Genomic DNA, 22939 nt, shown 5'->3' with positions numbered 1-22939 from the left:
CCAAGTAATTTATGAGGGTATTTTCCTTTCTGGAAGCCCTAGGAAACATACATCCTTACTGGGATCATTTGAATGAGAATGTGCCCCATAGGCTCATATATTTGCATTCTTAGTGCCCAGTTGGTGAACTGTTTGGAAGGATTAGGAGGTATGTTGGAGTAGGTGTGGCCTTGTTGGAGGAAGTGTGTTGTGGGGAGTGGGCTTTGATGTTTCAAATCCCATACCAGGCCCAATCTCCCTCTCCCTCTCCCTCTCTGCCTGCCTGAGGATCAGGATGCAAAGTTCCCAGTTACTGCTCCAGTGCCATGTCTGTCTGCTTCTTCCCATGATGTTAATAGACTAAGATAGTGGACTAACCCTCTGAAAGTGTAAACAAACACTCAACAAAATGCTCTCTTTTATGGTTATGGTTTCTCTTTATAGCAATAGAACAGTGGATAAAAAATTTGCCTTTTCTCTTTTATGAGGTCACTCGTGTGATTTAGTATGTGTTTCCTTCCTCCAACTCCAATGACAACCTTTCTAAGCTTCTCACCACGGATGGGTCTACTCCATGTCACCATCTGCCTCTCCTCACTGCATCTCCATTGTGCTTATGCTGGCCACCTGGACAACTCAGGATGACATCCTATCTCTAGATTATTAAGTCTGTTACATCAATGAAGTTCCTTTGGCCAGCTGCAAAAAGAATGCAGTGACGTTCAGAAATACCAGGAATTCAGGCACAGGCATTTCTGGGGGAAGAGTCTATTTCTTCTAATCATTTCAGATACATAACTTACATAATGACTTGAAAAGGCTTCTTGAAGTCAAAGCTAAGGTTAATGTAAAACATGGAAAATTTATTCACTACAACCATGTAAAAATGAAAAGGCTGTTCTGTCTTTTTTGAATAGCAGGAGAATTTCATTTGTACGTATTTGTGCTCATCTGAAGACTACATTTCTACATTTCCCACCTTGCCTTGAACCATGATTCTGACTTTGTGAGCATAGTCTGCATTCTAGCTTAAAATTAACTGTCTAACCAAGGATTCCTCCCTTTCTATTCCCATGAGCCTTTATATAAATATGTTCATGGTCAGTTGTTGCCCATGTAGTCATGGAGACAAGATGATACTCAAAGCCTGATTTGCAGGCTTTTATTGATTTGTTCAGATAGCAAATAGTTTACCCTTTGTGAACTATATGGTATCAGTCATAACTACCCAACTCTTCTATTTTTGCACAAAAGCAATCACAGAAAATATGCTAAAATATGAGCAGATTGTGTTCCAATATACTTTTATTTACCAAAATACATGGCAGACCAGATTTCATGGTACTTTTCTGACACTACTATAGGTGAAGAGAAGCAATAAGAGGGAAGGAACCTGGGTTCCTGGATGACAGCCTGCAGGAAGAGCTTTACAAAAAAGGTAGGCAATCAGGCAGTGGTGGTATACTACTTTAATCCCAGAGCTTAGGAGGCAGAGGCAGACAGATCTCTGTGAATTCAAGTCCAGTCTGATCAACAAAGTGAGTTCCAAGATAGGCTCCAAAGCCATACAGAAAAACCCTGTCTCAAAACAAAACAAAACAGAAAACAAAAAACTAAAAACTAAAAAGTACAACAAACAAACAAAACAAAAGGATATGCACATCCATTATTTTTAAAGCACCTTAAAAAAACTTTCACAGTACCAATATATATGAGTACAGCCATATACTCATATGTACATATAAAATAGGCAAAGTATTGAAATCTATCTGATAGCCAAAGATTAGGATTCTGAATTAGAAAGTCCTTTTACAATTAATTAACTAAGGAAAATACTAAAATAATCAAACAGAAATGTGGGCAAAGATGTTAACAGAAAACTAGCCAAAAAGTAAATGCAAATGAATACAGATAAAGAGGAGTAGAAATTAATTATGCTAGATAAAACTTACTTTCCATACTCAAATGACACCAATAAAATAAAAATAAACAAATGTGGTGATATATTGTACCCTAATAAAACTTGCCTAAAGATCAGAGAACAGAAGAAGCCACCATATTAAACTTAGAAGCCAGGCAGTAATGGCACACACTTTTAATCCTAGCACTCAGGAGGCAGAGATCCATCTGGATCCCTGTGAGTTCAGAGCCATGCTAGACTACATGAGATTGACTCAGTCTAGGAGAGAAACAGCCAGGCAGTGGTGGCACACACCTTTAATCCCAGTACTTGGGAGTCACATGCCTTTAATCCCAGCACTTGAGATCTCATGCCTTTGCTTAGGGAAGCACACACACCTTTAATCCCAGTACTAAGAAGGCAGTGAGGGCTGGGCAGAGAAAGGTATATAAGGCGTGAGGAGATAGGAACTTAAGGCTTTTCAGCTAGAGAGCTTCAGAGACATTCAGGTAGAGGATTCGTGGAGTTGGCAAGTAAGATGTGGCAGTAGCTTATTCCTTTGTCTCTCTGATCTTTCAGCATTTACCCCAATATCAGGCTCTGGGTTTTTTATTAAAAGACCATTTAGCAATTCATGTTACAAACAATATTTATTAAACCTCATGTTGCTGTAAGAAAAAATTTGGCACAAGCAACTTGAGGAGTAAGGAGGGTTTAATTTGGCTCACAACTGTGAGGTCACCAGTCCCTCGTGGAGGTGATGGTAGAGGGAAGGCCTGAAGCAACCCAATCATTGTGACAGAAACTTCAGTGTGACTCAGTTGTGCTTTGGCATATTGGGAATCAGAAAGTTCAGACATTAGAAGCAGATACCAATTTCAAGGCTGGTAGGCCTTGACCTACTTTCAGCTAGTTAGTCCTGTCTCCAGAGTTCTATAACCTCCCTAAACAGGGCCACCAGCTGAGAACTAAGTCTGTAAACACATGAGCCTGTGTTTGAAATGAAACACATTCAAACCATAACATTCCACCCCTGGCCCCTAAAGGGTCATAGCATTCTCACAATGCAAAATGCATTCAGTCAAACTTCAAAATGCTTGTACTCTTAACAGAGCTAATGCCTTTCAAAAGCCCCAAGTCTCTGCTGATACTCAAGTTAATTTCTTAACAGTGAGCCCCTGCAAAACCCAAAAGGAAGTCTTTTTTATTGTATAATTGTAGTATACAATGGCAAGAAGCAAATACTTCTATTCCAAAAGGAAGCAAGAGAATCATAACAAGGAATGAGCAGACGGAAACTAGACTGACCAGCAGAATAGAAATTAATTCCTATAAGTCTATGCGCAGTGTTTGTGGCATGTGGTGGCATTGTCTAAAATCTATTAGGCTTGGGCAGCCTTGTGCCTACAATTCTGCCATTGCCATAATAAATGGGCTCTCTCTTAAGCTGCCTCTATTCAGTGCCTCAACCTTTCCTTGGCAGACACACCTCACAGTCCTAGTACCTTCAATTTCCTGGGGTCTCTACTGCAACTTAGGTTTTGTCTACATAGCTTCACCACACGCTTGCTTTTCAGGGAATCTGATCAGCTGTACAGTGACTTGCCTTAAGGTTTCCCCACTCCCCCACTCCACATCCCCTGGATGTAAGCTTCCATTATGATATAATGAGGTTTAGCTACCCCTCCTCCAACACAGCTACAGTGGCCTCTGAGTGCTTAATTGGATGACCTGAGAAATCACTTCCTTTGGTGAACTTGTTCTAGTATCATGACTCTGTGGTGTCATTTACCTTTGAAAAGAATGTCTCTTAAGTGGGTTTCCATTTGTAGAGGCTAGAGACTTCCACAAGTGGAGTCTTGTTCTCAAGGCATTCTTTCTATTATCTCAATTTGAAGTGTACAGTTTCTCAATAGTGCCACTAATATCTTAAATATTCATATACATTTCTCTGTATCCACCTTGGCTACCACTTGACTTCATTTATTTATTGATTTGAGATGAAGTCTCACTGTGTAGCTTAGGTGGCCTGGAGATAACTAGGCAGCCCATAATGAGCCTGACTCCATGGCAAACTGCCTGCTTTAGCCTTCCAAGTTTAGAATGCCAATTCCCCCTTTATCAAATGTGCCCTTTCCACATCATCCTGTTCTGCTTTCTCCTCTAGATTCTCACTATAAACATGGCTAATCGCACCGAGAGAAACAACTATACCATGGCTTACATGTCATGCTGCCTTGAAATAAGCATCATGCACAATTTGAGGATATGAGCAGTATGGAGCCAGATTAATTGGCAGAATGTAACACTAATGTCTTTTAACAGAGTTCCCAATATAGTCCTGTTCCTCTCTGCAGCCTCTTACTCACAGTCTGTCTGCATTTCCCTCAGCACTCTGGTCTTTCAAGCTCTCATCAAAATAGCCCTTTAAACTCCATTTTCAACATTCTAGGTATTTTCTATTCCATAGCTTCTGCAGGGAGCAGAGCAAGCCCCGAGTGTGTGAAGTCCTGCATGAATGTGTATTTGACATGGGCATGGCCCTTTTGAGGACTCTAAGGCTCAGACCCATGGAACATTCCACAAAGCCAGTTCTTTATACAAGCTAGGCTCGAGGGGTAGTATAGTTCTCCTTGAGAGTCTGAGTGTTTATGAACAATTGGTCAGTGTGTGCAAAGACTAACAACTGCTGCTTCCTACTCCTGGATGTTTGCAGCCAGAGACTGCTTGCCTACAGAGACCTCCTACACATACCTCCTACCAAAACTAGCCAAGTCCCTGTGCGATATCTAACATGGTGAGGTTCCTGGCTGCAGCTGCTAGAGAACCTCACCTGATCCCAGTTTTACTGTACCTGTGTCTGTGTGTCTGTCCTCTCTTCGTCATCCCCTCCCCCCCCCCACATGTCCCTAGTCGAGGTTCTAGGACCCAACCTGCATAAGACTCTACAAGCTTCAATCTGTTCTACACTCCTTCTACATGCTATCTCCAAAGGCTTAAAACAATATAGTCGGTCACAAAAGTTACTCCACTTCTCAGTACCGTGTGTGTGTGGTGTGTGTGTGTGTGTGTGTGTGTGTGTGTGTGTGTGTTACTTTTCTCATCATCGTGATTAAAGTACCCAATAGAGCATCTTAAGACAAGAAAGACTCATTTGGCTCACAGTTCAAAAGGTTACAGTTCATCATGGTGGAAAGACTAACCTGAACTGCGTAGTCCACAGTAGCGGGACCTTGTTGCACTGCTTGTTCACACATGGTGGGTCAGGCAGCAGAGAGCATGGAGCAAGAAGCAGAAATGGATACCATCTTGAAGGCTGCTTCCCAGTGACCTACTTCTGCTACCTGGCCTCCAGCCCTTAGACTCCCCAGACTTTATAAGACATCAAAAATAGTTTTATGGTACCAAGTATTCAAACACATGAGCCAGTGGGAAACATTAAGCATTCAAACCATAACACATGAGATAATGTTTTCCCACCAAATTGGTTAGAAAAAGTTTTCTAGAATATGCAATATTTGAGAGCATATGTGAATAGATTATCTTATATCTCAGATGGATATAAAGTGCTTCTAAAGAATTATGCAGAATCTTACAGTGAATATTAAGATATTAAGAAGTGCATTTTAGTCAAGCAATTTCATTTCTTCTGGGTCTGTTCTAAGATGCTAGAATATGTTCAGTGTTATGAGAATTTTACATAATTACACATTTCACAAAATGAAGACTTTGGTGACATTTCCAGCCACAGAGAAGCTTAGTAAATAATGGAATGACATTGAAATTATTAAAATAATTTGGAAAACTCCTAAACAACATGGAAACATATCTGTGACACACTAAACTAATAAAATAGCTATAAAGCATAGATCATAGAATCATATCCTTATTAATGAAAGCATGCACACACACCCCAAAGTGACCAAAATGATTATTGCTACATGAAAGTGGGATAATTAATGGTTTTCATTTTACTTAATTTGCATTTCAGTATTACCTAACACTTCTATTGAATTCTGGGTTTCCTTCAACAATAGAAAATAAAATATGGCTTGTACATATTTAATAAACTAAAACCAAGAAGTTATTTGTAACTGTTCAATTTATTTTTTAATAAATATTTATCATGTGTCTATTGTGTGTCAAGTACCTTCTTAGAGACTTGGAATAAAATGAAGTATGAGACAAAATCTTTGCCTTACAGTTTACTGTTTGGTAGGGGATATAGATATTACACAAGTACATCAGTGAAATTTCAAGGTATTAGAGATAATGAGATCTACTATGGAGGAAATGATCAGGTAGAGTTTGAGCTGAGTCCTGGAGGAAGAGAAGGAGCCCACATGTGAAGGGAAATAGGGAGAGTGCATCTGGCAGAAGACAGGTGGGAAATCCAGAATCTGCAAAGAACTTGGGAGAGGAAAAAGGAATTAGTCAGGTGGCCAAGGTGACAGATTGAGTGGTGGTTTCAGAGGATGTCAAGAAGTTGGTCAGGACAGAAAAAGCAAAGACATGCAAGTGTTAGTAAACACTCTGGTTTTTCTTCCAAGTTAAAAGCAACAATAATAATCAAAAATAAACTGTGATGTTTCTGATGCAACAAAGTGATATTTTCTGCCTGTTGCTGAGGACTCATATGCCTAAAGCACAAAAGATGCATAAAAAGAAAAGAAAAGACGAAACAAGCTGGAGAAGTGGTCAAAGAATTAGAGGAAGTATAAATTAGTTAGAAACAAAGAACAGTGTACTAGCTAGTAAACAAAACAGTCAATTCAAATGCATTTTCATTTCTTAGAGTAGCAAAGCTCAAGAAAGACATTGGGTATGGTGTGAGGCTACTCTGAGACAGTCAGCTGCAACGTGTGGGCTGTGCATTGATAACTTCATGAAAAAGCAATAGTAGAAGCCGAAAGTGTTTCAAAATGGTCTGTCTCACTACTTCTTGTATTGTAGCTGTCCGTCCCATCATTCCTTGTCTTCTGAAAGTGTTTTGCTACTGATGGAGATGAGCTGTAAGGTGCTGATCTTCGGGCTAGATAGAATAAGTCTCTAAGGCAGTGGTTCTCCTTCATAAAAAGACATGCAATTTATTCTTTTCTTTGTACCAGCTGTATTTCTCGAAAATTCAAATAAAAGATATTAGCTTTACATTCAGAAAAACAGCTATTGAAAAAGTAGTTATAGATGAGTCCAAAACAAGTTCATTATAATACAAGATGATAACATTGGGAGAAAATGTTAAAATAGTTTTTGAATTATGTACATTGACTTCCCAACCTTTTTTTTTTTCTTTTTATAACTCTTAAGTCTTAAGATTTTAGGGACATGAGTTAAGAGCACTTATTATTCTTTCAGTGAACCCAAGTTTGGTTCCCATCACCAACATCAGGTAGTTCACAACCACATATTAACTCAAACTTCAGGGGATCTGACACCCTCCTCTGATCTCCTCCATGCAGGCACCTATATACATGTGATGTAACCCTCCTACAGATATTCAAGCATATGCATTAAAAAAATTGGGAAAAACAGCTACTATGGACTTGGTTCTGCCTTCCAAAAAATGAGGACAACATATACTTCAGAGTACTTTTGTGAGGCTTAAAGAACATTTTGAAAATCACTTTACATGGTGTTAAGATTATGATATTATTATGTTATAGTACTATAACTACAGTACAATCAAAATATCAACATTTCCTTATACTAAATGTTAATAACTCTGCTTTTCATTTTACAATCTTGTCTCTCCCATCACGTGATATTCATAGAATAGCAAATGCATAAACCCGCTGTGATTCTAGTCTTGTAAATGAGACAATTTAGCTATGGAAAATATATTTGTCCAAAGTCTTACCCTAGAAGGTAGGTGCTCAATTTTCTGTGATTCCATAACCCTAATGCTAAGTACACATGTTTGGACATTTTAGTGTTCTCCATCCTTCCCTTTGTTGTTCCAGTTTATTAAAAACAAAACCTCTTATCTGTGCATCATTCATGTGCTAGAATGATGATGGAGTTGTCTACACTAAGAATGTAGACGGGCTTCTTGAGGGGACTCCTTTGAACAGATGTTCAAGAAGGCTAACACAGGAAGTTGAAGAAGAACAAAAACAGTAAATAAAAAGCACAAACAATCTAGGCTGAGCATCTTAGTTTGATAAGAGTTTAAAAATAATTTTTGTCAAAGATACAAAGAGCAAATATGGGGCAGGCCTTGGCTAGCCTGGGGCCTGTACATGTTTTAATGGAGCTTCCAAGAACATTTTACACTGGAGAACAAATTCACTATCTACTTAAGGAAGATGATTCTGCCGACTGTAGAAAGAGCTAAAAGCATCAAGACCACAGCAGGACACAATCCAGCAATGAGTACCACAAGCGTTAAGAAAGGCAGTGAGGGGACATGGCTGACAGAACGCAGGAAGAAAGGAGCTGAGGGCTTTGGGAGAGTTCTGAGAACTGGTCAAATGTCTATCCAGGTCACAATGCCAGGAGCAAGTCATAGTCTCTAGTGAATAATTTATAATGTCCAATTTCACCAACTATAAGCAGAAGTTCAAGAAATCAAGACAATAGGGAGGAATTCCTAACCTAAAGGTTCACAGAGCTGTGCACCCTGATGGCAGGAAGGAGCATATCATAACTCAATTCAGATCAAACCTCAATAATTAACTCTTGCCGGCCTGTTGGAAATCTTTCAACTTGAACTACAACAATGACTTCAAGAACATGGGATCTCAATATCCAGGATTTATTCTTATCTGCCAAATAAAGTATTTTGTTGTAATGTTCAACTTTCTGGGAACTCAAGATAAACTTAGCACTTAAAATCACTACACAGCATAATGGTAACAGGGGGTTATCAATTCTCTTTTATACCTTAGTGCTAACTTATCAAACTATGAATGATATATTTTAAATATTGGTGCCAGTAGGAAGTGTGGGAAAGAATCCTTGCTCTGTCTATAGGTCAGGGAACTCTTAGGATGATGGCCCAGCAGCTCTGACATTACTCTTTCAAAGAGAAGGAAGACATGGCACTCCCTAACATCTGCTGCACTATGTAAGAATTTCCTCTTTTGCTTGGCTGTTCTGTCAAAATGCAGATCTTAAACCATGAAAATATTAAAAAGTCAACAGTAATTTCTTTTAAGAACTTTCTTAGATGTATTTAACTTTTATGTGTATAAGTGTTTTGCCTGCGTGTGTGTTTCTGCCCCACATTTGTGCCTGGTAGATACAGAAGTCTAAAGAGGATTTAGATAATTTAAGTTCTGGGTGATTGTGAACCACCATGTTAGTGATGGAGTCCATCAACAAGATCTATAAATGGTCTTAACCATTGAGCCATCTCTCCAGCCCCAGTAGTAATTCTATGGACTATTATGATTTCTCTAACTTTGTAATTTTCAAAAGAAAAAAAAAAAACCTTAAATTGAAAGAAATCTGTGTTCCCTTCCCTAGTAATGCAGTTCTAACACATAAAGTGAAGCGACCAGGGACATTATTGCTGATGGACCTGCAACATCTTTCTTCAAGAGTAACCCAGATTAATTGACAGCAATGAGAAATCAGTAGCAAAGGCTTCAGACAACCCAATATTTTTTCTTAAAAGACTAAACCCATTTAAAATTCAGAGCGCATTAGTAAGTCTAAAATTTCAAATACAAAATCAACTGGAGAATTGACAAAATGTGCTTTCATGTACAGTGTATTTTCATCCCAATTTAGTAGATATGTGTTCTTCTAGATCAGGGGTTCTTAACTTTCCTAAGGTTTCAACCCTTTTTTTTGGTTTTTTCGAGACAGGGTTTCTCTGTGTAGCTTTGCGCCTTTCCTGGAACTCACTTGGTAGCCCAGGCTGGCCTCGAACTCACAGAGATCCACCTGGCTCTGCCTCCCGAGAGCTGGGATTAAAGGCGTGCACCACCACCGCCCAGCTTCAACCCTTTAATAGAGCTCCTCATGTTGTGGTGACCCCCAACCATAAAATGTCCTTGCTACTTCATTTGCTACTGTTCTGAATTGTAATGTAAATATCCGTGTTTTCTGATGGTCTCGGGAAACCCCTGTGAAAGGGTCATTTGACTCCCCCAAAAGGGTTGCGACCCATAGGTTGAGAACCACAGTTCTCGACAGACAGATGATAGAGGGCAGAAGAAAAGATGAATGGACAGACGGACAGACTAAAAGAAAGACTCACAAAAACAAACACATTTGATTTACTTGGCTCGCATAAAACCAATGGTTAAAGTGGGAATGGTCAGATTGTGAAAATTTTCAGGCAAATATGAAAGTCACTGAATATTTCATGTACCATAAGACTGGTTAGGAAGGCCATTTTTATACCTTCAGATTTTTGACAAAATGGGCTTTCACCAGAATATTAGAAATGCAAAGCCACACTAAGCAGCAGTATTTAAAGACATATCCATACTCACATACTACATAACACTGTCCCTCCCTTCCCTGTGCTCTTTTTAAACCTCAGTACTATTAGTAGCTTCTCTCATGTCTTCCACCAGGGATTCCTGTGTGGGATTTTCAGCACTTTTTCCACACATCAAATGTTCCCCACCTAGGTTTTGAGATGCAGGTTGCTGGACCAGCAGGCCAGATGTGTTTATGACCATGTTGCTTTTAGCTCTTAGGACATAGGCTTCCTGGGGTTTGGTTTTCTTTTGGCAGATCTGGAATGCCTCTTGGAAACCACTGCGAAAATTTTCGTTATAGAAACCGTAAATGATGGGGTTGACACTGCTGTTGCAAAAGGCAAGCCAGTGGGCGAAGGGGTAGATGTAGATGTTGATGACACGCAGTTTGTTAGGAGACAGGTCAGCATAGTCTGAGAGCATCATCAGAGTCCATAGGGGCAGCCAAGAAAGCATAAAAAGGAGGGCCACAGTCAACAGCATCTTGATGACCTTCTGTTTCTTCTTGGATACATGCCACTGCTCCTGGCGCTGCTTTCCGGCGCAATTTGCTGAAGTCTTGAAGAGGGAAGCCCCAATCCGTGCATACATGACAACAATGAGGGACAGCGGAGCCAGGTAGATGGTGGCAAACAGCACAGTCGTGTAGATCCTCCTCATTTCCTGGTTCGGCCAGTCCTCCCGACACCAGTAGACTGTGCTGGTTTTATTGTGGGAGCCCAGTCTCACACGGTAGTATTTTTCTTCTTGTACGTGTAACATTATTGCAGATGGAGACATAATGGCGATGGCCAGGCCCCAGATGATCACAATAGTGACAAATGCTGTCTTGATAGTGAGCTTTGGCTTAAAGGGGTAGACCACACACCGGAATCTGCAATGAGAGGCAAAGATCAATGAAGCACTGCCTCAACTTCCAAACCTGATGCAAACATCCACCTATATTTCCCTCAAAAACACCCCAAGTTAGCACCTGGGGTAAAGCAGCATGCATTGCCAATTTATATAACTGACAGAAGATATGTTTTAATTCAAAGTAAATGAATGAAGCAGATCAGATGCTATTAATGAGAAAATGCTATTATGGTGCTAATGGTATTACATCAGAATATACCAAATATGGTCCCTTAGAACTCTGCTGTAGAGTTAGTCCCATGGGCTTACATCAGCTGTTCCTTTAAGCATGATGAATTAAAGTATGAAGATTAGGATTTAGGAAAGGTCGCAATCTTGCTTATTGTTATTCATGATTTCAATCCAAGCAGTTGCACTCCAGAACGGTAGGTTCAGTAGACAGCCAGTTCCACTGTGCTGCAGGAGACGCTCAGCAGCAGCAATCATAATCCATTTTCCCCCAGGTTCTTAATGTTCCTAATATATCGTTCATGTGGTTGGCCATGGAATGTGTTCTGGCTACTAGACATGAACCGGCACGCACATCAAGGCTGTCCTTTTGGATGCTTTTTCTGAAAATGCAGCTTCCAGGTTCCAAGAAACTTGAATTAGATGAGAAGCACATGGGGAACATCAGGCTGGCCACCTTAGACACATCAGTCTCAATTTAATTCACAGGGTAACACTGCAGCATGAACGGTCTAGGGAGCAGAAGACTGAGAGGTCTCAGCCCACAGACTCACAAGAGGAAGAAATTACCATTTCTCATACAAAGGTGCTTTTAGCTATTTCACAATTATACAGGTCTATGAAGCACCATTATAAGTTCTGATAAAGACCCTTCTATATCCTCTGTTGAGCATGGCAATTCAAAATCTGTTGAGGAACTTTATCACTTTTGTTATTGTGACTTTTATTATTGTTGGATATGTATTGCAAATAATTATGTATGTGCTATTATGCAATTTTATGATTTTAGGCATGATCACCTACTTAATACATTGTTTTTTGTTTTTGTGATTATTCTAAAGCAGATTTTATTGCTCAGAAGACAGTTGTACAGATAAAGAAAGGAATGGTTGACTAGAAACTCCAAATTAACTTCTGTGATGCACCTTCAGAAAAGCACTAATGAATGAATTGATGAAACCATATTGCTGAAGACACCACATACCTTGAATGCAAAATATAGAGAAATCAAGCTGGAACTGAGCTAAAAGATTTCTCCCTTCTGGCTAGCTTACATAGTGCCAGACAGTGTTTTGCAGGCTGCTGGGGCGGGGGGGGGGGGGGGCGGGGGGGGCAGGCAGTAAAGACATAAAAGTTCTTACTCAGCTGGGAACTTTATGAACCAATCTGCCAGGCAAGATGTGTTCATTGGTGAAACTGTGCCACAACTGTTATGGGGGAAACCAGTTCCTCTCTGGGACTGACTCTGAGGACTGCTCCACAAGAGGAAACCCATGCCTACTGCTGTAAACCAAGTCAAAAACCCTGATTAAAGAGGTCACAGGCCCAAGGAAGGAACCTATTACTGATCCTTAGCTGAAGTGAAACAGCGTCAAACTTCCCTCTGAATATCTTTGTTTATACCCACCGACAAAGGCTATGCTCAGCTGTAACCAGAGCATGCCCTCTTCAATGGATGTTGATGAAAGCAGAGAGCCATAAGATGCTGAGAATAATGGATGGTTGAAGACTCAGATCTAAACAAGACTGTAGCATGAATCTTAAATGGTCTTATTAATAAAAGCAAACCCAGAGCCAGGTATTGGGGTGAATGCTAGAAGATCAGAGAAGCAGAACAGGCCACAGCCACCTCACCTTGCCAGTTCCTCAGCTGATCCCGTTTCCTCAGACTGGATGCCTTTTAGCTGAACTGTGCTGCTCAAAAGCCTAAAAGCTTAACCAGCATCTAGTTCCTCATTCTCATGCCTTAAATACCTTTCTGCTTCCTGCCATCACTTCCTGGGATTAGAGGCTTGTGTCACCACACCTAGCTGTTTCTAGTGTGGGCTTGAATTCACAGAGATCCATGTGGATTTCTGCCTCTGGAATGCTAGGATTAAAGGCGTGTGTGCCACTATTTTCTGGCCTCTATATCTAGTGGCTGTCTGTTCTCTGACCCCAGATAAGTTTATTACGGTGCACAATATTTTGGGGAACATAATACCACCACACAAGACATTTGTTCCATCCCCCTTAAGACTCAGTGAAAGTGAAGAATAGGAAGAATATAAGACAGAAAACAGGGAGAAGAGCCGTGAAATGCCATTTTCAAAGCATGATATGGCCACAGCAATCATCAGTTCACAGTTGCTGTGCCTAGTAGTACTGGGTCTGTACAAGTGCAGCCCATCCACAACAGTGAATGGTGAAGGGGCTCATGAGGCCATTATCAGTTACTGCTGAACTATTAGCTACTAACAGATTCTGGGTGATGGGCAAGTCAGTATCTACTTATATAGCCTCTAGTGAACCCACATGGCTCTAATAGATAGTTCCAAAACCATGGTCACATAAACAGCTTCATTAAACTCTGTGTGACACAGAACAAAAGAGCAAGTCATAAGTATTGGAAAGAGACTGGTAGGAAAGACGGGATTGTGGTAGTAGTGGGAGCAGAGATAAGAGAGGCTGTGGGACAGAGTCATCAGAATGAACCATATACATGTAGGAAATTGCCAAAGATTATAATTCATTAATAAAATAAGAATGATAATTTAATATTATATGTGTTACTGGTATAATCTCTGAATAATTAAAAATGAAATGAATGAAACTAAAGTGATAACTATGAAGAAAACTCAAATGTATGAAGCCTTAGTTAGGGTTTCTATTGCCATGATAAAGATGATGACCAAGACAGGGTGTGGTGGCACATGCCTTTAATCCCAGCACTCAAAGGGATGGTGGATCTATGAGTTTGAGACCAGCCTGGCCTATACAGTGAATTCCAGTCCAGCCAAGGATACCTACTGAAACCCTGTTTCAAAACACAGCAAACAAAATTTTCACAAGCAAAATCAGTTTGGGAGGAAAGGGTTTATTTCAGCATATAATTCTTAACTCACACTTTACTGAAGGAACTCAAGACAAGAACCCTGGACGCAGAGGCCAAGGAAGAGTGCTACTTACTGGCTTGCTCAATTTGTTTTCTTATTCATCCCAGGACCACCTACTCAGGGAAAGTGCCACCCACAATGACCTGGGCCCTCCCACATCAATTATTAATCAAGAAAATGCCCCCACAGTCTTGCCTACATGCTGATCTTATGGAGGCATTTTTTATTTTCAGTTGAGATTTTTTTCCTCTCAGATGACTCTAGCTTGTGTAAAGTTGACTAAACACTAGACAGGACATGTCTAACACACAAACTAAAATTCAACAACCTGATGCAGATCAAGGCGTTCATGCCACACAAAGAATAAAATGACTTTACATTTATTTATTGATTAACCTCATTAAATTTTCAAACATGAAAAGTAGAAGAAAAGGCATGATGTCCTTTGTTGTTGCTCTCTAGACCTGACAAACGTCCTTCTCATCTCTACACCATGCTGTCTTAAACACAACATTTCAGATGCAGCTGCGTTCCTCTTGGCAGCCAGCCACACGCGTTCATTTGCCTCTTTGCAGAGACATTCAGAAGTCACTAGCCATCTCTCCTGTATATGCAACGCTGCATTTTCAGCATTTGCCTGCATCTGGAATGTTTAAGATTTCACATTGTGACACCATATCGTGTGTGTGTCATTATGCAATCTCTCTGGCAGTTTATATTTTTTAAATGTATATATGTTGACTTATGCTGCCCTGCTTCATTCATTTGAAATCTCTCTAACATTACCCACTGAAAAAAAGCATTGTTTGTTGATTTTAATATCATTTGCTTTCTAAACTATAGAAGATCAATGTTTATTTTTAACTTTTTTTCAAGCGTCCTATCAGAAACATTGCTCAAGGCATGTAAGGACACCTAAGTACCAAATGTGAAGTAAAAACAAACATTTTAAGCTTAAGATCGAAATAGAAATACAAATGATAGTATAGCTTTTGTTCACTGTAATGAACCCCAATTACTATATAATGTTCACTTGCAGGACATCCTTGCATTTAATGTGTTTCTTTAAAGTGTGATGTATATTTTGAGTGAGCACACACACAAAAACCATGTATCTTTTACCCAAAAGTGATGTGGTTTATCACTTCAAACACTGAGGGTCCAATTGGCCTTGTTATGTGGTTATTGCAAAGAAGAATAATGTCTCAATGATTCTAAAATTAAATATCTCAGTTCATATTCCCAAGCTGTAACTGCATGGGAAATACTAACACTTTAAGATCTGAGTAAATACATGTAATTACATGCTAAGTAATCTGTTATAAATCTTCAGTGAAGCAACAATTTTGTGGTATTACTCTGTATTATAGTAATATAAACAGGTAGATAGTTATATCAGTATATTACATATTATATATACATACACATACATGTATGAATATCAGTATATTCAGTATCATTTAATAGCAGTGACAAGCTGTAGTAACTTGGTAAATCAACACTTTCTGAAACTCAGGATTTGGAGCTGACTTACCTGTCCACGGCTATGGCAACCAAGGTAAAGACTGAAGCGGAGACTGATATTCCCTGCACCAGCCCACTGATCTTGCACATGCTGCTTCCAAATGGCCATCCTGGGTGGGAAATGGAACAGTCTTTTGAGAAGATTATTTTGCCACACTCTACTGCAAATAAGAACGGAGTGGCAAGAAATGAAGGCAGCCACGGGACAACATCTCCTGGTGCTTTTGGTAATTTCTCCAGACAGAGTGTTTCATCAGTACAGTATTCACAAAGTAAAACTAACCCAGTAACAATTACATCCGAGACACTCTAGGAAGTACTTCACACCTGCCTCTGCTTAATCCCCTGGGGAAGATTTGAATCTGTTTTATAACTCATAATATCTCCAGATAAGGTAAAAATCAAATATACACCTTGCCCCAGCCAGTTATTAGCATCATAAGATTTAAACTCAGCTATGTTTCCGGAGTGGAAACCAGCAAACCTTAGGTTACAATGCTCTAAGCAAATACAGCAGCCAGAAAAATAATTTTCTAATTTGGAAATACACTCTATAACTTGTGAGGAACTGAGAATTACATAGGAAGCAAATATGTACAGTATGAAATTTACATAATAATGATGTCTAGAATAAAGACTCCTATATATAAATGGAAATAACAGAGTTCCTTACCTAAACTTTGGTGACTAGAGAAATAAGCAAAACTATCAGAGCAGTTTGACCTTCTAAAAACTCATTTGCTGTTAAAAAAAAAAAAAAAAAGCATCTCCTATGAACAAACACTCTAGACATGTTTTTTGGATTTAAATTTTATTGTTAAAAAATCCTGTAGTTTCTTTTCTAAAAAACAAACTACTCATATATAATTTCTATTAGTCTAAATACCGTAAGCGAGTCTATTTTTAACAGGCATCCCTACTATATTTGCCTTTCACTTTGCTTTTTGAAGCAGGGGTTTGCTATGTTGTTTAGACCAGTTTCAAACTTGCAATTTCTCCATTTGAGCCTCCCAGGCAGTTTAGATCATAAAATATATTCCCTGGTGGGTCTATTAAACACATAAGACCTCACACTATAAAACAAACCAAAAATGGTTCTTCATGCTAGAAAGCCTGAAACCTCAAATAAAGGAATGGAAAAAAGGATTGTGTAGTAGAAAATTCACACAAAAACAGAATAAACAAGTTACCAGTAATGTCTGAAATATAGAATAATTGTAAAGAAACATACAGAAAATTAACAAAAATAGGCCAAGTAATTTAAAACAATGAAAATGAAGAACTCAAGATGAAAGTTGAAGAAATCCTTCTCTGCCCCACAGTGTTGGGGATTGAGCCCAGGACCCTGTATAGGCTAGGTAATCATTCTGACCATGAACTACATATTTAGTCCTTGGATTTTTAAAAAAGATTTATTGTAATTTTAAAATTATGTGTACGTATGTGTCTGTGTATAAGTATATACAGGCAAGTTCAGGTGCCCACAGAGGCCAGAAGAGGGCATCAAATTCCCTAAAAGCTAAAGTTATAGGCACTTTTGAGTCAACCAACATGGGTGCTGGGGACTGAATCTAGGTCATTATTAACTGCTCTTAAGCATCACACAATCTGTCTAGTCCCAAACGCATGGATTTTGAAGACAGTGTCTTTATGTTAACCAAGGTGAACTTTAACTAGCAATCATCCTGCCTGGATCTCCAAAGTGCTGATATTATATTATAGGTATATACCTCCATGTCTTTAACACACACACACACACACACACACACACACACACACACACACACACATTTTTGAAGAATAGAATAATAAGAAGCATAAATTGAATGAGAAACAATGAAAAGGGACATCTTGACCTCCTACATGTGATTAACACAGGGAAAAGACTTGGTCGAGAAAATTCTCCAGGATGAACAAATTGGTTTTCAAAAAACCAACTTCCAGCCCTAATTTCATAAAATTCAGAACACTGGGATGAAAATAACTCAAAAAGTTTTTAGGGAGAAAAAATACACAACTCAAATAAAAGACAACAAGTGTCAAAAATGTTGAAGAGTAACTCAACATTTCTCAGAAACAACAAGAAAGTGATCCCTTTAAAATTCTGAAAGGAAAATTTTCCAACCCAGAATTGTTCACATAGCTAGCTATAATCAATTGTGAGAGTGAAAGAAATCATTCAGAGACACATAAATTCTCAGAAATGTTTCATCACGATGTGCTATTTCTTGGGAAGGAATAAAGTAGAAAGAAGATGTGGTATCAGAAAACAGGGCCAAATACAAAGAGAAGTGGAGAAGATTGCGAGGGCATCAGTGGGAGAGAGCTAACAAGTCACTGAGCGAGTCCCATCACGGCCAGTAGAAGAGGTGAAGGGTGTGATGCATGCTTGTGTTTATGTGGTATAAGGGGATTATGGAAATGGAATTTCTGTCTTATGCAGTTTAGAAAACAGAAAATGGCGTGAGTTGCATGTTACTTAGATATATGGTCATAACTACCAAAATAAAGACATGAAATGCTGTAAATGGGTGCCTATTGGAAAACAAAAGCAAGGGTACAGTAACATGACTTATGTGCAAAATATTAATCTTCTAATTCAAAATAATGATGTCAGGAAACTGAATGTCATGAGAGGACAGGAGCTTTGAAATAGCTGGTGCTGCTGTGGAGATCTTCAATATGTTGCAATTATTTCATTGTTTTTCTTATTTTGGTAGGAACGTGAACATCACAAGGGTTGTTCCTCAACTAGTACAATATTAAACCATCACTCTGAATGAAAACCGTACTTGGATGAGGGAATACACTGTCCCTGCACCTCTAGACCATGTAAGGTGGTATAAAAAAATAATGACATGGACCCAGAAGTATGGGAGGGAAGTTCTTGTTCCCAAACCATACATCTATTTGATCATTACATGTTTTGCTTAGAATGTGAACAAGATCTTCATCTTGTGAAGATATCATCACCTGGAACACTTTAGGGCACTCAATAAGTATGTGTAAATGAATGAATGAATGAATGCATGCATGCATGCATGAATGACTCTGCTCTGACTCTGAGCATATGTGGAAGCATTTTCTGAGGGCATCTTTATACTTTACACAACTCAACATACCTGCTATGATGTTGTCCAGCAATGTGATAGGCATGCAGAATATTCCAACCAGTAAATCACTTATTGCCAGGTTTAAGATGAAGAAATTAGTCACAGTGTGCATGTGTTTGTTCCTTATTACAATAAAGCAAACTACAGTATTTCCCACCATGCACAGGAAAAAAATCAGGAAGTAGGAACTAATGAAGATCGCTGCCACTTGAGGCTGGTGAAGATAATAGTTCACATAGGTGATGTTGATATCAGAGTACCAGGGATGCTGTGTGTCATTGCTACTCCAGGTGTGATTCCAGTTTTCTGAAGAGTTTGAGTCCCATTTCCTGCTCATAGTGGACCTTAACAAAGGAGAGGTAGAGAAGAGAAGATTAATGAGAGAGAATTAATTCTACATTGGTAGAATGTAACTTCTATGTAACTTTCTGGGTATTTTTTCAACATTGTTGAATTTAAATGAGCTCTCAGTTATCCACCAGTTTCACATGAAAGTGAATTATAAATGAAGCATTCATCATATTAGGATTTCAACTAGAAGCATTTGAAATTATCCCTTTGTGCCATCCACAACAATCAGTACAATTGATTTCCTTATGTTCTTGTAAGACAGGGGTGTATCAGCAGAGCCTCCAGCCTGTCTAATAATCTGGCAAGGGATTATTTCTATGGGTGTTTGGAAGATACAGACCCACCTCTGTATTCAGATTATCAGACAAATTTTTCAAATTGTACTCTTGTATTCACCTTTTAAGAATGGTGTTAGAAAATTTAAATTGATACATATCAATTTAAGTGGACCAACCACTGAGTTGGCAAGACCATACTTTGAAACACTTTTGGGCAATTAGTGACTTCACAATCTCTCCTGGACCTTTGCCAAGTATACTTTTATCACTGTAGAGAGTCATGTTCATCCTGCAAATATCACAGTAAGTACTGAACTATGTACTACATATCTGATACTTGATTTTGGATGATATTCTTCTTGAATATTTTGTTATCTAAGCAACCCTCTACTGAACTTTGAAACTACTAATTTGAGAGTCACATATCTGGTGAAGTCGTTATTCATCTCTTCACTGAGCTTTGTTGTAGATGACACTTCTGCTGCAGGCCGCAGGAAGATATCATTAAGAACTTAGCTGGTTATGACAAAGTCACTATCTGGAGGGATCAGGGAATTCCTCCAGAGGAAGCCAAATGCCAAGGAGTTTTTGGTGTTACTTGGCTTGTTATATATCAGCTGTTATTCTGTTATGAAAATCATGTGTGCCTTCATAGTTTTCCCAATTGACTTTTCCCTAAGAAGGGCTAACAGTGTGGACTGATCACTCTCTGAACATACACATCGCAGGTATTTGGAGAACTGCCTCAGGAAAGGCTTTCTCTGGAATCAGATATCTCCCTTGGCCACTTTCAAGGACTAGCAGTAATAACAGTCCACATGCAAGTCTCCTGATTTAAGACAAATTCCACAAAGAGACATCGCCTAGGTCAGGTGGATGTTCAGTAATAGCTTTACACAATTTAGCTCAGACCCTCCTTTCTTACAGTCTTACTAACCTTATAGATCTCTAACTCCTTATCTAACCACTTCCAGGAATATTTGGATAACCTGCACTGACAGTTATGCTCAGCCAGAACCCCAGTTCAAGCCTCCCTGTAATTATCACCATTGGCAGCATCCTGCCAGGTCCATCCCCAGATGGAGGAAAGTACTTTATCAGAGATACCTCTGTACTCTCTAAGAACAGACTTAAGCATCCGGCTACCTGTTTGAGAAGGTCTGGAGGATGTGCCAATTAAGCTTTACTTCCTCCTTTCCCAAACCTTACCTCTAGTTCCAGATCTCCCATTAACTATCACCAGAGGCATCTAGCTGTACACAGGTTGCCTAGCGACTGAGCACACTTTCCCCCCACCCTGCGGAAAAATGGCAGATAGCTTGGACAGATATGAGTCACAGGAAAAAAGAAGACAGTTTTACTTTCTCCCATTGACCTAGCAACTTATAGATTCTTAACATTTTCTACCAATCACGTTTAAGATTATAGTTGAGCATATAAGAGCCCTCTTCTTAGATATTACCTGAATTTAGCCTTTAGTTAATTCATTTCCCCATTGGTCACTTCCCTTTGGGGTTGCAAATGATAATTAACGGTTATTGCCTCCCTATGTGATTCTTATCACCCCTCCATTTGACCCTGGAAGCCTGGCTTTGCACTGCTAAGGGAATACTGGTTGTAAGTGTATATATACCAGGACTTCCAGGGCACGTGGAGGACAGAGAAGAGAAGAGAAGAACTAGATGGGTAAGAACTTGAGAGGAACAAACTGAGATGGGGAATAAGTAGATTGAAGGGCTAGAAGAGAGGACTAGAGGAATGAGATGGAAGATAAGGAAGAGCCAGATGGGGAAGAACAAGATGAGGAAGAACGAGATGAGGAGAGAGAAGGAGATGGGAGAGAAGATGATATGGGAAAGAACAAGATGAATAAGAATCTAGGAGGGGCAGAACTAGATGAAGGAATTAAGATAGAACCTAGGGGGGACCGCAGACAAGTGTAGAGAGAAACCAGGCTAGAAATGAGCTAAATATGAGAGCAGAATATAAGCTTGTAACTGACACAAAATAATAAAGTATATGGACTAAGGTGTTTCGTGTACATAGATTCATTTCTTCTCATCAAAGATTGATCATCAGCTGGTTGTAGATTCTTCCCAGACCCTGGGAGGGGACTATCGAGGGGCTGGACTCCCATAGTCCCCAACACACTTCTGCACGAAGTCACTGAATGGGCGAGATACTGTTGGTCTATTTCCTGGCTGAACCAGAAAGACATAAACTCTTATGGCTTTCCTCTGAGAAAGGATCCATTTGTAAATTAAGCATTGAATGCACAATGAACGCCTCTTAGGAAAAGGATTGAAATACATGAGCAGTAACAGTTTTTACACAGTCATTTTTCTTTTAGATTTACAGAATCCTACTGTCTTGGAAGCCACAGGACAGAAAACTTAAAATCTGTACATTGCACTGATGCCCACCTATTTGGTGTGCTTCCCCACTGTTCTGGATGTAGACCTCATGCCTGCAACCCAAAGATAACATGGAATCTGCTGATGAGTCTTTATCATCTTCAGTTTCCAAAACAAATCTTTGCCCAACAACTTGCCTTTTGCATCACTGTTCTTAAGTGATGAGAAATGAATTGTATTTCATGGTTACATTTTTTTTTTTTAGTATAGAAAACAGTAACTAGGTATTAAGCCATTAAAATAGATGAGGGGGATTAATTTTAATACCATGTATTATGTTACCCTTTTATTTCCTTTTTTCCCTCTGATTATTTTAGGTTATCCTTGGGTTTCTCCTATATTTTATAGCTGTACTCACCACCCCCAGAAAGCAAAAATCAGAAACCTTTTTTGAGGTTTCCGAATGTATTCTACACTCAGGTTCCACACCTTCTTTTCCACTGAGGACAGCGTTGTGAGTAAGCTATGTAGATTTGGATAAAGAACTCAAACCCATGTCCTTTAGCTATCGCATCTAAAAGGTGATGATAGCACATGTGCATGCTTCATAGTGTTGAAGGCTTTCATAAAATAATTATTGCTAAAATGCATTTTGTTTATACTAGAGGTCAAACTTAGCAATAAGTATCTTTATTATGCACTTTTTACAGCAACACAAACAGGTAACGAAGGCAATAGCCAAATTAATTATCTGTAAAAGATCACCAATAAGAAAGTAGACATGGAACTGTTCCTTCCAGGAACCTTCCTCTAGAATTAATGTTTTTTTTTTTTTTTTTTAAAAAAAAAAATTCATTTATTTATTATGTATACAGTGTTCTGCCTGCATGTGTCCCTGCAGGCCAGAAGAGGGCACCAGATCTCATTACAGATGGTTGTGAGCCACCATGTGGTTGCTGGGAATTGAACTCAGGACCTCTGGAAGAGCAACCAGTGCTCTTAATCACTGAGCCATCTTTCTATCCCTAGAACTAACATTCTTAATC

General features: G+C 39.2%; 1 protein-coding gene across 1 annotated transcript; it reads right to left on the bottom strand.

The window, feature by feature from the left end:
• Nucleotides 1-10089: 10089 nt before the first annotated feature.
• On the bottom strand, nt 10090-19248 carry Npffr2 (neuropeptide FF receptor 2). Its single transcript, XM_028863864.2, has 3 exons — nt 18920-19248; nt 15808-15907; nt 10090-11188 (listed from the first exon to the last, which is right to left on the bottom strand). The coding sequence occupies exons 1-3, from the start codon at nt 19245-19247 to the stop codon at nt 10363-10365; spliced, it is 1254 nt and encodes a 417-aa protein (XP_028719697.1). The 5' UTR covers nt 19248; the 3' UTR covers nt 10090-10362.
• Between the last annotated feature and the right edge of the window lie 3691 nt (nt 19249-22939).

The sequence above is a fragment of the Peromyscus leucopus genome, chromosome 10 (genome assembly GCF_004664715.2).
Source record: "Peromyscus leucopus breed LL Stock chromosome 10, UCI_PerLeu_2.1, whole genome shotgun sequence".
NCBI lineage: Eukaryota > Metazoa > Chordata > Mammalia > Rodentia > Cricetidae > Peromyscus > Peromyscus leucopus.
This window is presented reverse-complemented; position numbering and strand designations above follow the sequence as displayed.